At 36.7% G+C, this 17,413-nt stretch overlaps 1 protein-coding gene across 3 annotated transcripts in view; it reads right to left on the reverse strand.

The window, feature by feature from the left end:
- Nucleotides 1-13,731: 13,731 nt before the first annotated feature.
- The window catches only part of ccser2 (coiled-coil serine rich protein 2), a 69,403-nt gene continuing 65,721 nt past the window's right edge, over nucleotides 13,732-17,413 (reverse strand). Inside the window, exon 11 of one of the 3 annotated variants that reach the window (XM_015374632.1) lies at nucleotides 13,732-16,318. In XM_015374632.1, the coding sequence (XP_015230118.1) occupies nucleotides 15,707-16,318 (612 nt within the window). In that variant the 3' untranslated portion in view covers nucleotides 13,732-15,706. The remainder of the gene's footprint in view (nucleotides 16,319-17,413) is intronic. The other 2 variants (XM_015374634.1, XM_015374633.1) reach the window with 2 other exon arrangements.

Raw genomic sequence — 17,413 nt, forward strand, 5'->3', positions numbered from 1 at the left:
CCGGCCCTTAGAGTAGAGCCGCTTGTCCTCCACATCTAGATAGTCGCTCCAATAGAAGACATGTCATACAATTGTATATGTTTTCTTACCACCTCTGCAAGATGATCCTATAACTATCCATTACACAATAGATCACTGTGCGAATTTTTCCCCTTGAAATAAAGCCCACCCCAAACATAAAAGGAGGAAAATAATCTCTAATTTTTTTTAATAAAAGGGACAATGTGAAAAAATATGTCTTGCCTTAAGACTTTATCTTTATTTGCTTTTATTCAGCTTTTATTTTACTTAAATTTTATTGTTTAATTCATCTTAAGCACTTTGAATTTCCATGTTCTGAATTGTGCTGCACAAATGAACTTGCCTTGCCTTACCTCCTCTATTAATCTGACACATTTTCATAAGCAAATAATTTAAGGCTTAAGGCTTAATTAAGGCTTGTCACTTGTTTCCAAAATTGCATGAAAGTATTCCATCTTGAAGGTACTGTACAAATGCCAGCAGAGATAGAATAGAGTGAGGAATAACAAAATGTTTTCCCTTGCTGGTGGTTCAGTGTAATTAAGAGGCGGGGGTGAAGATCATTTGGGGACTATAGCACAAGGCAGGACCATACATATGCACCAGCAGCACAAGAAATGGGTTCACAAAGAAAGCAAAAAAAAAAAAAGAGAACTTAAAGGACAACCAAACCGGAGAAAAAAAAAAAAAATAAATAAATAAATAAATCAGCCTTCTCCAACTGGGAGGAGCTAATGTAGGAGAATATTTTTAAAAGGGATACTGAATTTGCCAAGTTTCTCCTCAACAACAACAGTAAATGAACTGTACTGCCTAAATTAGTGTAAAAAAGCTAACCTTTTCTGTTCAGTTTAACGCTTCTGTTTAGGGGGAATTTATGTCAGTCAGGAGAGTTACTATTCTGATGGATCTGATTGTCCTCACGGCACAGATGGACAGACAGCCAGCACAGATAGATGTGGCGATAGAAAGAGGGGCTGGTAGAAGAAGTAGTGCAGTTGTTTGCCCTGGAAGAGATAGAAAAGCACAGTTGGTCGAGCTGATGATGACTGACCTGTTGATACTGATGATGAAGATGCCAATGGTGATTAGTTTTATGTAATAGATGATGAGTGTTGAATGACTGATGATACGCAGAATGAGTTTGCTTTGGTACGTGGATATTCAAAGAAATCGAAATGAAGTGCTTAACGACTGAAAGTTCGTAAGCGTGCGAAAGTACACTGGTAGATGGAGGCTAGGCCAGAAGCTGGATGAAAGGGATCTTGACAGATATTTGGCTTCAGAGGAGATACCGTCCCTGCATTTATTGGCTGAAGCTAAAGTAAGGAATATCGCACATGGTCTAAGTGAGGCTGATAAAAGTCTTCCAGATTGAATTTTTGCTTAAGCTTATTTTCACTGCTGTGTCTGAGTTGTTCCATTTTTTTTTTCTTTTTAAAATCTTTTTATTTTATTATTTTTATTTATTTATTGGGGAGGCTACAGCAGCATTGATTAGCAACAGCATGAAACCCAGAGGTATCTCTGACAGCTGAAGTAGACTAATAAAATACAATAAAAATTGCAATGTTTAAGAAATCACAAACCTCTTCATCTAAGTTAAAACTCCATGAGTTATGGGATGACATGGTTAGATCTGCGTTGTGAAGGCTTTTATCATGCATTAACTGCAATTGCCACAATACACCGCCGTGCCTCTCTATTGTACTATATACTTTAACTTGCACATCACCCTAAAAAACGATGAGAACATATAATCTCCCAGCTCTGTGCAGACAGTAACAGGACAGGAGTAATGAGCTTATGAGCATGTGGTGCAGCAGACAGATTGAGCTCAAGGCTGAGTTGACAAATGCAGCAGCTGTAAACAGTAATCAGCAGTTCCACGCGAGAAATTACAGGATAAAGAACAGCATAGCGAGCTGTAACATTAAACCTGATGATATGAGCAGAACCATTGTTTCTGCAACCCCAGCTATATTTACATTTTCCATAAAACCAAGACCATGAGAAATTGTTTTTTTTATCACTTAGTTGTGTCCTCTACAGTTTTCGGTTTGGCTTCCAATGAAGCAACGTTAAAAATCCTGTCCCAAAACAGAAAAAAAATAAATAAATATGAAACCAAAGGATATGACTCCCAACTACTTTCGAAAGGGATTAGGAAACCAAGATCAACACAAACATTGTACATGGTGAATCCAACTATTTTAAAGCAGCAAAAGCCTTCAAATCATTGCCAAGCATAATACACCTCAGCTGATTCAGAACAGCAGAAGCTCATCTTGATGAGGGAAGCTGTTGTTTCATATTTTGGTCCCAGCTGCAGAGCAGGAAACTCTGCTTCCAGGTCGATGTGCCGTTAGAGGCCTCAGCTGCTTCAATTAGACTCCAACTTAGAGCGGGGCTCTCAAATATCATAATTCCTCTAACCAAGTCCCCGTAGAGCTTCATGTTGGCTGGAAAGTCATGAATATCAGTAGCAAGTGTTTAGGAAAAACTTTATATATGAAACAAAATAAACTATTGAGAAAGAGCCATCTTGCCAAGAAGGGAAAGACACACACATTACCGGCCTTCCCAAATGATTTGCTGGACAATTAAATGTTTGTTTAGTGTGCTTCCCAGGTAACAGGCATTTGCAGTAAAACTGGCTTTGTTCCAGAATGAGAGACTGCTGCAATTAATAACGTAATTAATGACCCACAAAGGACAGTTGAGCACTACAAGGAGGTCGACTGTCTGCAAAGTCAGTCCACCTGTGTTTCTCTAACCGTTACAGTGATGTTTTTTTGTATTATTTCAAAGATAATTCAGACTTTCTGAAAGGCTATTTTCAATCCAACAATTGCATCTAAGAATCCGGTGCAATTTATTGTCAAAAGTTGATGCAGAATTTCAAGTAGAAAACACAATAACAGCAGTCAGGTATAAAGGTATGTTTACATTTTATTTTTAAGTGATGTTTTCGATAGAAATGAATGGAAAAACAATCAAATATCCGACACAGGACCCTTGAGATACATCATCCTCCGTGTGGGTGGTTCCAGCTAATGGCTCTTTGCAAATCCACCCCTTTTTTGCTAAGGTGCTACTTTATTTCTGTGTTTTTAGTTGTAACAGTCACATATTTACCTTGACTGTATTGAAAACTTTTACACCAGGGATAATTTTGCACTGTTTTATTTTATTCATAGTAGCTTTGAAGGTAAAATCCATCTACTGTACTTGCAAAAGGCAATAGTTATATGACTATCCCTTATCCCTAGCTAGAGCTAGTCCCATTTTACCATCTTAACAAACCATCAGATAAAAGCAACACTGTGTAGCTTTTGACAGAGGTAAAAGTTTAATTTAAGATATATTTCATGATTTTTATGGTCAATATAGTGCACTATGCACATATCGATGCGCCTTGGGGGCTGCCCTTCTCCAAAACCACCCATGTAACCTAAAAGGGTGGGATCTGTCACTAAATTAGTCATGTGACCTAAAGTACCACTTTACGCCAGTCGGAGTGCCCCTCACACATGAGAGCTAATCTAAAAGTAATTTTAAGGCAACAAAACAGACATGACACTTAACTGACTAGACTCATTTTTGGCTCTCTGAGTTGCGATTCCATATAGTGGGATGAACGTGGCCTTTAAATTTAGAATCGTGACTTGTCAATCTGTTGGTACAAAATAGTCTGCTATCAAATTTCAAAACATGGAGGGAGACTGTTTAAATCTGTGACAGTGCTTTATGGGGCTCTAAACCTGAAAGTAACAAGCCAGACCCCTCTGGTAGTTAAAAAGACATAATAAAATGAGATATTGAAAAAGACATAAACATGTTTAGTTCAGAAACTGAAGTGTTGGCCAAAGTTCTGAACACTTTATGTACACATAATCACTGGACTGTACACTACTTGAAGTAATAAAGAGTAAAGCACATTTTGAATGCATCTTAAAAGAGAAAATAATAAAAAGGATTGTCAAAGATAAATCCCTTGGGAGCCTGCAATTAGGATTTTGCCATGACCAATCAAGGATATTGTCCCATGCCATGTAGTTCCAGACCAATATAAATAAACGCCATACATTAATGCAGTAAGTTTACAATCCAATACATTTCTTAGAAATCAGATTGAAAATAAAAATGTGAAAAATTATATCAAAGGTTTTTAAGGACATCTTGTACATTTACAAAACACAAAAAAGGGGGCATACCTAACCTTTCACAGTGCTGCAAGCTAAACTGACCTAGAAACTTGCCATGCACAGATATTAAGAGTTCATATACAGATGTCTTTTATATATAAACAATGAAATAAATAATAAAAAGATTTTTCAGTTTTACCTAATTGTATTTTTAAAATCCATGTCCAGGATCTTTTCTAACTACCTTTCTTTGCCATTTAGTTTGCACTTTAAGTTACCTTCACGGTAAATTATGCTCTTTAGTTCTTTGAGGGACAATGGTAGATGTGAACTCAGGATGAAATGTGGTGCAAAAAAGATTGGTCTATCATTTCTGCCATTTTCACCTACTCCAATTCTCTACAGAGAGCTGCTAAGTCTTTCTTTAACAAATGGGAGGTGCAAAAAAAACAGATTATATTTAGTTTTCAGTGCAGTTTTTTTCTCCACGAGATAATAATAAGAAAGTGAGTAAAAGATAATGGACAAAAATATCTTTTCTTAACTGTGTCAGCTTAAACCATTTTAAGGGGATTTGTTGCAACCAATAATGTGATAATGGTAATAGCATAACATAATAATAGTGAAAATGTTAGAATCTTGATATATTTTAATGTAAAAAAAAAAAGCTGCTGTTATACTGATATAATTTATTGATCATATAAGCATTTATTGCACTAGAAAAATTTGAAAATGTAATAATGATAGCAAAAATAGAAAAATACACATCTGGAACTCATTTTAGTTTTTGTGGATATTCTTTCAACAAATTAGAATGTATTTTCTCTCATTAACTATATCAAAACAGTTATTGAAGATTATGGTTTATTTGATTATACAATTATACATTATTGCTATTTTTGTGTACATGTGTAGGTAAAAGGGAAATTTGTACTTTATCCTTGCTGTTTCAAATAACCTTTCAAAGCTCATTTTATTGTTTGTGTTTATTTTCACTTTTGTTTTGGTCTTCAGAGCATCACAAAACACTGTAGAAACTTATTCTTATATTCACAACAAAGTAATAAAGTAATCTATCTTTTAAATTACAGTAAAGATTTCCATATTTTGCCATGAGGACACAATATTCAATTCAATTCGAATCAGTTTATTTATATGCGCCAAATTCACAACACATGTCATCTCAAGGCACTTTACAGTTCAACCAGATCATACAGTCAAATTGATTCAGTGTTTTATCAAAGGAAAACCAGTTGATTGCATTGACTCATTGACTCAAATACAATCCCTCACATTAAGCATGCTTGTAGGACAGTGTGAGGGGTTAAAAAACATATCAGATGAGGTTTCCTACAGTATAATGTTATTCAATTTGAATTGTTTCAATAAGTCAACAAGACATGTTTTTTATTTTTTTTTTGTTGTTGTTCTTAAATCAGAGTCTACTGTATAAAGATGGGTATCTGACCACTTTGACCTTTCAAAATATAGGTTCTCCCATGTGCACCATCCTAGTATTCTTTTCCAAAAATTACCCTTCTGAACTGTCACTTTTGAGGCAACCTGCCGCTCAGAAATTACAGCTAAAGAGGTTTTCAACACTTTTGACAGTCCATGAGAAAGACTTCACATCCCCTTTCAAAAGAAACACGTTCCCTCTCAATCTCCTACTTTTTCAGTTAATGACAGTGTCACTCTGCTCCCTGAGCTTGGCAAATTGTTACCCACCCATCATATCTGAGTGAACTTCATTATTAAATGGACTACATGCAAGGTGTAAAGAGCTGCTTGGACTGTGATGAAAAGGGATGAGTCATACTACTTAGTTTAATTTGACCTGTCAACATAAAAGTAACAGTAATAATGTTATACGTGAACCCTCCTGCTTGCCCCAGCTTTATGTTATCTCTAAATGATGGCTCCCTTTTTTTTTAAATAGAGGCTACCAATCCTTATCAGACCTGGAAATATATGTCTGAGCAGCAGGATGAATTCATTTAACCCCTTCTCACATAATGGTGACAGGAGTTGAATAAGTGACAGGGGTTAAGAAATCAAGATTGAGTTTTCTTGTTATTATAGTTATACTTAACAGTATATGAATAAAACTAAATATTAAATATTTCATATAATATTAGTTTCCACCTAAAGTGATATTTTATATTAAAAATCTGAATTCACGAGTAGATGTAAAAATCTCAGAAAAGTAAGGTGCAATTTTAATTTGACAAGAACCTAAAGCCTGTAAAACATGATTTTACACCCTTAATTTATTTAAATCAATTAAATGTAATTCAACAATACTTTATCAATTCCAAGGCTATATTAAATGTTACAGTTTTTTTTTTCTTAACCAGTTGTTGTAGGTGTTGATAGCTGCAGGTAGGATGGATCTGTACCGGTCTGTCTTGCACCGTATCTGGAGAAGCCTCTTACCTTGGAACTCTGTTGGTGTTCAACAGTCTTCTAAGGGGGATGTTCACTATTGTCCATAATGTTCTTCACTCGTGAAGAACTCTTTAGAAATTAAGAAATCATTTCCAGGGTTTCTAGAGGAGTTCTTAGAACAGAGTCTGTTTTCTTTTTTTAGCTTGTTGAGCTTTAAGTCATCTGTTAGGCTGTTATCTCAGCAAATGATGGTAGGAGAGATCAGACTCTCCATTACAGACTTAAAGAAGATATGTAGCATCTTCCTGGAACCACTGAAGTAACTAGGCTTCTGTATGAGGTACTCTGCCCTGTCCCTTCTTTAAAGCAATGTCTCCAGTTAGTGTTGTTTTACAGGTGTACACCAAGGTGTTGTTTTTTTCTTGTTTTTTCTGAAAGCTACAATCATCCCCCTTTTTTTGTTCACATTTTGGGTCCGATGATTGTATCCTATTCATGCCATAAAGTGGTTCACCAGCACACTGTTTTAAGCTTCTTGTCCATCTCTGATGCACCCAATGATTGCAGTCATTGGATAATTTCTGCAGACGTGCCTTATATTGGAGGAGGTGCTTGTAGTAAAAAGGAATGGTGAGAGTACAATCCCTTGTGGTGCTATTGTGCTGCTGACTACTTGATTAAACATTTGATCTTCCAGTCTCACAAACGGCACACTTCTTGTCAGGTAATCTTTGAACCAGGCAATTGTTGATGCTTCCACTTGAATCTTCTAGAGTTTCTCACAAAGTAAATCAGGTTGAAGTGTGTCAATTTCACTGGAGAAATCAAAGAAAATCATCCTGTCTGCCTTGTCTAAATGCCAGTAGGTTTGTAAAGCAGATGTATAGAGGTACCTTTAACTCCAGGCCAGTAAGCAAACTGCAAGGGACCCTGATAGTTGCTTGTTTGCTTACTGAGGTGAACCAACAGAAGTCTCTCAGGGACCCTCATGATTTGGAATGTCAGGGCAACAGGTCTACAATCATGCAGGAGGTGTTCCAGAACACTGGAACCTTTGTCAGGTTAAGGTTGAAGAGATGCTGTAGAATCCCACAGAGATGCTCTGAACAGGCCTTCAGCCTCTGAGGCTGTCACCATCTGGATCTGGTGACTTAGTGCAATCCAGTCTCTAAGCTTCCTCTTCACTTGACTTCCAGAGACAGACAGGTGAAAGGCAAAGGCTGCAACACAATCGTCCGATTTGGCTAAGCAGAGGGGTCAATGGCAGAGGAGGATTAACGTTTTGAGGTGGGATAAAGAAGCTTCGGGTCAAATGAGAACAGGATATCCATTTGACAGTAGAAACAGATGCTGAGCTAGCTCCTCAACTGAACCTATTGAAGAATTTATTCAATTCACTGTCTCTGCAGTGACTTTGTCGTGTTGGGAGTTTGCTTTCAAGCTTTTTTCCCTATTCTCTTCTTGCTTTCTCTTAACTTTACGTTAGGTTGCCTTTGTATACTACTCAATAATTTCATGTCTCCCTTTCTGAATTTTTTTTTTCCTTGTTGGGCACTTTTTTTTACTGGGGAAGGATTTCACTATTCTGGTGGGAGCAGTGTTTTTTACACAGATATGTATGTAGTCAGACAGTCACATGCTGAGTAATTGCATTGATGCTCTCTTCATGTGGCTGACAGTCCATCTCAGTCTGTAGCCTCAAAACAACCTTGCAAGGTGACCTATTCATGAAGGTTTTATCCTACAAAATCAAATGCTATTGGATAGGTTTCAATACATTACTGCAAACAGAAATTGATAAAGAAAACAATTTGAACCATGACTGTTACAAAAAACCTTTATTTTTGCAGAAATACCAGAAGCAGACTGCAAAAACCGACAAAACAAATGTGGCTTCTTGCGATCAGCAGCTTTTATTTTTCTTTAAATTGAATGACTTGTGTGCATTCACCTGTGGTGTCTTGCTGATCCGGCAGCATCGCATTTATTTTTACTCACTTCATAGTGAAAACAGCAGCACAATTTCTCATTAATAAAACATTGATTTTTTTAAGACAAAATTGCATTTTGAAGAAAAATAAGATGACAAGTGGGAAGAGGGAGTAAAAAACATATTGCTTCTAACTCACACACACAAAAAAAATATTTTGCAATCAAAGAAAACACACTAAAATAAATAAGTAGCTCCATGGAAATCTATATGGTTAATTTGCGCTGTACAACTAGTGCAATTCAAAGTGCTTTAGATAATTTTTAAAAGGTTTTTATGTTTTATTTTTTCTATTTACATAAACCTCTCCTAGAAATCTAGCGTAAGATTCCTCCATCTTCTTTTGAGAATGTATTTCACTATACACTGGAGATTAGAGACTACTTATAATAGCTAAGGGCAGCTGATATATTAGATAATGTACAGCAACCTTGTACAGTGTAGGCCAAAATGGAAACTGCTTTACAATGCAGCATTATCTGTTAACACTGCAAAACGTCTAGTTAGTGATTCAGCTCTTTAGAACATGACAAGATAGTCCTTTGAGTAATGAATTTCATGAATTAAAAGTTATAGCAGATTATTCAAAGCCTCCTGCAGCAAGCGAACACAAGCTATGTGTTTGTATATTTCCAGTGCCAAGCTTCAAGTTTATCACTAGTCTTTAGTGTAAAATGTAAAAAGCACACTACCTTTAGATATTTATATATTTTTTTCACTGATTAGATTTTTTTTAGATGGTATACATATCTGTTTATTTTATTATTGTTCCCCTTTTGCATATTTTTAAGTAAAGATACTTCTTTAAAGATATTTGCATGTGTTCTGCCAAGATGTTGCAAAATATTACAGAATACTGCATGAATTAAAAGATTGATTTGGCAAAAAATAAAACACATGGGAGCATTTTGTGAATAGGGCCAGAGCAGACTCGATAGGCCAGATTTCATTTTCAACAATTTTAAAACCAAATAAGAGAAATTCAAACAGGAATATAAACTGATTAGACGAACATAGCTGTGGTCACATTTGCTTTAATTTTACATTCCATATGAGTATCCATCATAGCTTGGGAGCCAGACACCCTAGTTTAAACAAGTAATGCTGCATCTTTAAAACCTAACATTAAAAGCTATGCTTCAAATCTCAGATTTAAAAAAAATATTTTAGACATAATTTGTCTGCTGTCACATTTACAAAAGTCAGCAAATAGCATGATTCTTTTTGCCTATTGTAATGTAAAATATGATAATACACACAAATCTTAATTTGCATCTTGTACTGATACAATTAAACTTTAAAAAAATATGACACTATAGATTTATGACCCACTTATATATATATTTTTTTATAATTAGGCACTGCTCCTGTAAGTTTTACAAAATAATCAAGTGTTCTTGACAAGCTATGAAACAGCCTCTTAAAGCCGTAGAAACCATTAAACTGCTTTACTTTTTCTCCTTGCCACAGGTATCAGTTTTTTAGAAATCTTCAGGCTAAAAAAGTGAAATAAAATGCCATTATTTTCCATAACAAAAATTCTTGTTTTATTCAGACATATTGCAGCATTTGTTTTTTTTTTTTTACTTGTGATATAATTAATACTAATAGGCTGTAAAATCATATCAAAAAGTCAAAAGCTATTACTATCAAATAATATTGTAAAGCTTAAGTAAATGGCTTGAAGTATAAGTGTGACCAATATCTTGACCCATCTTTAACATACTGAAAAGACAGTAAAACTTGCCTCTACTTTATATTCTTTCCATTTTCTCTGCTGGGAGTTCAAAATATCCACTGACTTTCGATTTAGAAATTAAGAAAAGTTTCTCAGTTGGTTTATATTATTGCATGACAAGAAAGCATCTTAAGAGATGGATAAAGGCTCACAATAAAAAAATAAATAGTGCACTCTTTTTTCATTAAGTGCAGTACTGCAGAACTTTGTTGCTCAGCAGCTTTGTTGGCCCTAGGACTGCATCCCATATTCTAATTAATCAAATTTGGTGCAGCGACTTTCTAGCTGTTGTGCTTTTGTTACAGCTTAGCTAGCGAGACTGATTGGCCTGATCTCTGAATTGAGCAGCATCATTGATTTGAAGATTGGGGAAACAGCACAACGCCATTTTACTTGGCATGGATAAGCCTTGGAAAACACATCTCACTCCCTCTCATGGACACATGCTAATATTGGCAGCCAGAGGTGTCTAGAGATGCATATATGTGCGCATGATCTCCTATTTGGCATCACTGAGTGACCCAGCTGAGGGGATCAGGCTACTCTCTGGATCACAATGTGAATGCTATTTTGAGCATTTTGTTTACTTTCCAAAAACATTTAGCCTATCAAGATCATTATCCCTTTCAGAATTTCATATCGTCTGCTCTTTTCTTCTGCTCCATTTCGTTGTCTCCTAGTGTGCATTTTCTTTTTTTGTGCTCCATGTGTATCTTTCCATCTCTATGATTTCATTGAATTTTTTTCTTTCCTTGGCTTCAAATAGCGCTGTTGACTGCTTGGCTGGTTTGGCACAATATTGAGCCTCCCAACAGGTAAACATGCTTTGTCTGCAATAAAAAATTCCTCACACTCACACAAGTCTCTACCCTACCCAGAATAAAATAGAGAAATACCTGTTTAAATCTGCAGCACAACCTGTTTTTGTTTTGTGTTTATCAGGTAATATCTTGCAAAAGTATTTATATGCCTTGAACCTTTTGGACTTTTCTCAGAAATATAAACAAAATCCACTATAAATGAGAAGCCAAGCAAAGAGAGCATACAATCAGGGACGAACCCAAGAGCGAAACAGTTAATCGGGGGGAGCTGCAGAGATCCACAGCTAAGGTGATAAGCTCTGTTAACAGGAGAACTATTAATTGTGCCCTTCACAAAACTGATGTTTATCAGAGTAGCATAAAGACAATCTATTAAGAGAAAGGAATACAGAGTGATGTTCGCAAATAGACAGAATAGTGTTCTGATCAGATGATATCCAAACTTAACCTCCTGTCCTGAATGCAAAAGAATGTCCGGGAGAAAACTCCTCAAGCACACAACTCTCACCATGGAACATATTGGTTGGGGCATCTCTACCAGGCAGAAAAGGAGGACTGATCAGAGTTGATGTGAATATAGAAATAGATAACCACAAGGTAGGTGGTGGAAGAAAATCTGTTAGAAGGTTGCAAAAAATTAAGGCCAACACAGCCTCCACCACTGACACATGGCTGGAGTTTCAATTGAATGGTTTTCTCACACTATCTTCATATGATAGACCTGTGCAGCAAAGTCCTGAGCTAAATACAAATTAGAAACATCCAGTCTAACTCAGCCTGAGCTTTTTTTTTTACAAAAAAAAAAAATGGGGAAAAAATGTATTTTCTCTGGAAGGGCAAAGCTGCTGGAGACATCTCAAAAAGACTAGCTATACAGAGTTACAGGGACTACAAACATGTCACATTGCTCAGATTTCCAATGCTGTGCCACTTTGTGCTAATCCATCACAAAAACTCCCACTAAGGTACATTGAAGTTGGTGCCTGCATCACTGAAATTGTGAAGAAAGTTCCAGGGCTACGGTTACTTTTGTGATGCACTATGTGAAAGCTGTGTGAGATGATGCGTGTGTTTTCTCAGACTTTCATCTGTCCTTCAGTTTAGTACAACTTCCTGTACACGTGAATTTCTGCATCTTGCTAACAGCGCACACCCTTTTTGGATGTGTGTGTATGTGGGTCTCTCTCACTTTGTCTGCACAGGGTGCATTATTGGATGCAGTAGACCGGACACCGCCAGAGGCGTACACTGAGCGGTCACGCGGCGTGACAGAGAAGAGAGCAGAGTCGCTGTCAGAAGACCTTTTTAACACACTGCTGCTCTCCATTCGGGGACATTGCAGGAGCGGTTGACTGCAAAAGGATTCTGCGAAGGGATGATAAACACAGTTCTCCAAAAACACCCGCAGAGAGACCACTGAAGCCCCAGAGGCTCCCTACCTGAAAACACATCGCTAATACCTTTGATCTATCCAAAGAGATGTGCGAAGTGGGGAAAAAAATGGGAAAGAACAGTTTGGATACTCAAGCGGATGCACCGTTAAAGTGAGACAGTAGTAACACATTTTTGATAAATCCCTTTTAAACGGGTGTTAGAGTTGGTAGAATTTAACTTTATTAGGTTTTATTCTTGTTCTTTAACTAGTCTGTGCATGTAGCTAAAACTAAGTTTATCTTATTTTCTTTCATCCAATCATGTTGTCCTGAATGAGAAAATATTTGGTTTTGACCTGTAGTTGTCTTTCTTTTTATTAAGACCACTGACCGTTTTTCAGCATCTGAAATGTTAGTCCAAATGAAATACCTTGAAGAATGCAATTAACTTTCACATCCTTAAAGGTCAGCTTTAAGTTATCAGCTACTCCTGAACACTTGCTGTAAATAAGTAGTGTTAGAAATGTTGTGAGAGTTATCCTAATTTTTTTTAAATAGTTTTCAAAGAATAGATAGATGTTAGGGAAACACACAGTTATGACTTGATTTATGTTAAGTGATTTAAATGTTGTGCCTAAAAGCATTTTCTTTAATTTTCTCAATCACAACATTGTCCTCTCCCCTGTTGGTGAGCTTTAGCATATTGGTCATTAAAATCTAAGATAGCTGAGGGCAACTTTATACATAAATTAACCAGCAAAATACTGCATCCAAGCAGCTTCTGCCATTGCAGCTTTTCTCATAAAGTTGCAAAGATAGTTGAAATTCAAAATTTGCAGTTCTCTACATAAGACAAAAAAATATATAGATAAGGAAACTAAATGTTTAATTTTCTTTCATGACTACTACTCACTCCTGCAGGGTTTGAAAAGTGAAGGAGAGTAGCAGTCAACAAGAGAACATTCATACACAGTTTGTAATTTAGCACAGTAGAAGGCCAATTCATGTAGCTTGGGAAAACAAAGCAAACAGAAGAGGAGGAGTGGACAATCTGCATGTAGCGTACCTTTAGACTGCCTTGTTTTAGTAAACAACACATGGCCCGTTTTGCTTGTTTGATGCTGTGATTCTTGTCTCTTTATTAACAGCATCAATGATGCCAGAAAGTTGATCTTGTGATGTTGCCCTTTTTGCAAAAGAAAATCTGGGGTGAGGATTAAAAAAACAAAAAAATATATATGTTTTTACCATTAAAAAAACAAAAACAAACTGGTAAAATGTGGGTTTGCTTCAAGTCAGTTCTCCCCTTCACATTTATATTACCTGCTAGCCCACCATATAATCTTTACCTCCTACTTCCCTTTGGTGTCCACGTACAACCACATACATTAGATCATTCTAATTTTAGTTAGGCATTTCAGTGAATTATGCTGGAAAAGTATAATCAACAGTAACATTTTACTTCTATTTTTAATCCTAATCTTGATTTATCTCTCAGTTTAGAGCCAATAATCACCAATAAAATATGTCAGTTTTTAACCCCAGCTCAAACTAAAGTTTAACAGATGATTCCAAGTGGACGACATTTATGGTAGTCACATAACCCAACAAGCTTAAAGCAGACTTTGAGTAAAATGTAAAAAAAAATAAAACTTTAAATCATAAGTCTTCATGTACCTCTGGCAGTTACCGATTGATTCGGTCAGTATGAAGACAAATTATTTGGCTGAAAAAGATGATATACGAACTATACCTGTCAAAGTGCACAAAGTTACAACATAAACTATTCATGGAGACGATGATAAAGACAAACTGTATTAATTCTATATAAGGGTGTCCTTTGTTATAAAGTCGCTTGAGATTACACTTGCTTTAAATTCTGTATTTAAACTAAACTGATTTAGAATCTTTGAAAAAGAGGAACAAATTGTTTCGAGGTTATTTGCAAAACTGTGACAAGAAGTTATGACTTTCATTTAATCAATATCTATAGCTGTATATCTAACATCTGTATCAATATTAACAGATGCCACCCTGTTTTCTGCCTTGTCTAACAGTTTCTGAGGCTTGGATATTAAAAAATGCTTTTTCATGCAGTGATTCGGTTCTAATCAAACTTACTTCTCTCTGCTTTTATTTATTCTAAAATTGCACAAATGAAAGTATTAGACTTGCTGTGGTTTTTTGTGGTATTTAGTACTTTTGCTCGCCCACATGCCTGAAAGCTTTATTATACCGCTCAGTTCTGATATTATCACTATTTTTGCTATCGCTTCACCAACAGTGGAGTATTATGTTCTCTGTCACCTAAACATCCATCATAGACCATTTCAGCGCAGGGTCGATTATCCTTTTTACTAATATTTACAGAGAAGGTTATTTACCCAAAATATTAGCACAGTATGGTGAAATGAGCTTAAATAATGCACACAGCTATGGTGGGGAAAGTAGTTTTTTTCTTTGTTCCTCAAAGCCCTTTTAGCTCAGCGTTTTAACACCCCAACACACACTCTCGTTTACACATGCACATATTTTCTGTCCAGAAGTGACAAGCTTCAGAGCACTTTGACAAATTAGCTTTTCAGTCTGCTGCAATGCTTTTCACTTTTCCTTTCACCCCCTTTTTTTTTATATTCAGTCCCACTGGCTGTTTTTGCTCCCAATTCCCTCTGGGCCTTCTGAAGCACAGCAGAGGTCACAATCACATCTCCTCCGTGGTTAAAAGCCAAATGCACCTGTGTGTCAAAGGGCAGAGCTGTCTGAGAACAACCAGTCCCAGAATTCAAAACTGGATATTAGCTAGAGGGCTGTTACAAAAGAAAATGAAACGTGGTATTTAAGTGCAAAGTGTGAAAAGAGTTTTTCTTCCATTCTTAGTATTCACAAACACCTCCAAAACAAATGAAACTGACTTGTAATATAAAATCATTTTCAAATCTGACATTGGCTACATCCTGATGAAGGATAAAATATGCAATGTTGAACATGTTGGGAATCTAGTATAAAAATTTTACCAATTAGTAGTAACAAAAACAAAATGACTGTCATTTATTTAACAAGAAAGATAGAAGTAAAAATAAAATAAAATAAAATCCACAACTTGTGTGGCCTGGGGGGAGGAAAGGAGAAATTTCTGTGACAAATCTTTGGGGCTCCTTGGGAAATCTTTGGGTTAGGTTGACATAGGTGCCTTTTCATGACACCTTTTCCACACCCCACTGTAAATCTCAGTGAGGCTGTGAAGTTCTGAGAGGCTGAAGGTGTGAGGATTGACAGGATTTCTGAGCCTGCACCTGGGGTTCAGCGTTAAAGCAGGGAAGGCCTCTCGTCGGAGGAGGCAGCTGCTTTGTCTGGTAAGCCGGAGGCCCTGAAGAACTACCTAATTTCAGAGAGGCAAAGCCACCAGTACCTCCTGAATTGCACGCAGGGAGAGACATTTGCTTGTTGATGCGAGGAGACTGCAGCATGCGAGGGCGAGCCGATCGAGCTGATCTTGGAGCGTCAGAGTTCTGCGCTGTCACAGCAGGAGCTCTCCTCCCAAGCTGTGAAGAGGACTGAGGTGCTGACGCTCGACCGTCTATGCCAGTTATTCCCTGTAGAGCGCCGGAGCGGAGGCTGCGCAGGTTGGTCCTGGGCAGATGACTCAGCTTGTCAGAGCCTGCCGCCCCTGACATATCTACTTTAGTAGCTTCAAGAGGACGGTCATTATCTATGCAAGTGGCTTCCTCTGATCTGTTCCATGTGAGCTTACTGTGGCCCTCGGTGGGGGGAATTTTTATTAGTCTTTCCTGGTCCGGCTGCTCGTTGAGATTGGGGTTGAAAGGCTGAAGCGTTCGAGGCTGCAGAAGAAAAATGAAAAGGATTAAAACAGAGAATAGTCATTGTTTTCAGAGGTGGTGTGGTTTTGATCCCCATGGTAACCATGCTGCTGTAAATGAATTTTCACATCAAAAAGCATACAAACATTCTGCCTTTTCCCACCTGCTTGTTTACTCTTTAAAACTGAAGGTTTTTTTTCTTTGACAAGCTCTGAACTATTCCCGATGTGTGGATCAAAGAAGCACAGAGGAAGTGTTAAAAAACAAAAATAACTTTTTCATGTGTGGGGTTCTTCTGATTTGCGTCCTGTTGAACCATTTTGTGGATATGGTAACAATCTAACTGAGGGGTATAAAGCCTGCAGACTGTATATAGTATTGGACCACCTGACATTTAAACTAGAAATATGTTGAACAAAAGACATATTGACCTCACAAACAACCATCAGGTGTCCAGCAGTGCAAAAACCCTATATTATGAATTTGTTAGGGAGGTACTAAACAGAGTAAACTGAAAAAAAATCCTCTATTGAAGCATTATTAGTATGAATATGATAATGCAGATAGTTCATACAGTAGGTAGAGAAGAATCTATGCCATGATCTACATTCAGCTCAGTTTAAATGGGGTTGGATTTAGAACAATATTTTGTTCCAGTTAGTCGCTTTCAGCTGGAAATTGATAACTTTATACTTAGCTTGTTGTGTTATCATTGTACTTCTTCATGCTACTTCCTTCTTTTTTTATTAGATTTATAAATGTCCTTATAAAAAAACATCAAACAAATCTGTGAGTTAGGCTTGCTTCCTTTAGATCAAAGAATATGTATTAATGTGTTAGGTGAGGCAAGATCCTCGACTTCACTAGATTTAGTTCAGAGACTTCTAGTTGAAACCTGACTAAGCATCAGCTATTTTGCCATGAATATTGGTTTGAATAAGACACCCTAAATGTGTATTTCTGGTGGAGATGTACACAGGTAGGGTTGTGGAATAGAAATTCAACTCCAACTTTTCTGTTTTTTATTTAGAAAATTACTGCAAGGTTACTCTTAATATTATAATGTTGAAGACATCTGCTGTGATTTCTTCAGAAATTTAGTTATAACCAAGTGGT

Source organism: Cyprinodon variegatus, unplaced genomic scaffold (genome assembly GCF_000732505.1).
Source record: "Cyprinodon variegatus isolate N-32 unplaced genomic scaffold, C_variegatus-1.0 Scaffold106, whole genome shotgun sequence".
In the NCBI taxonomy this organism is placed as follows: domain Eukaryota; kingdom Metazoa; phylum Chordata; class Actinopteri; order Cyprinodontiformes; family Cyprinodontidae; genus Cyprinodon; species Cyprinodon variegatus.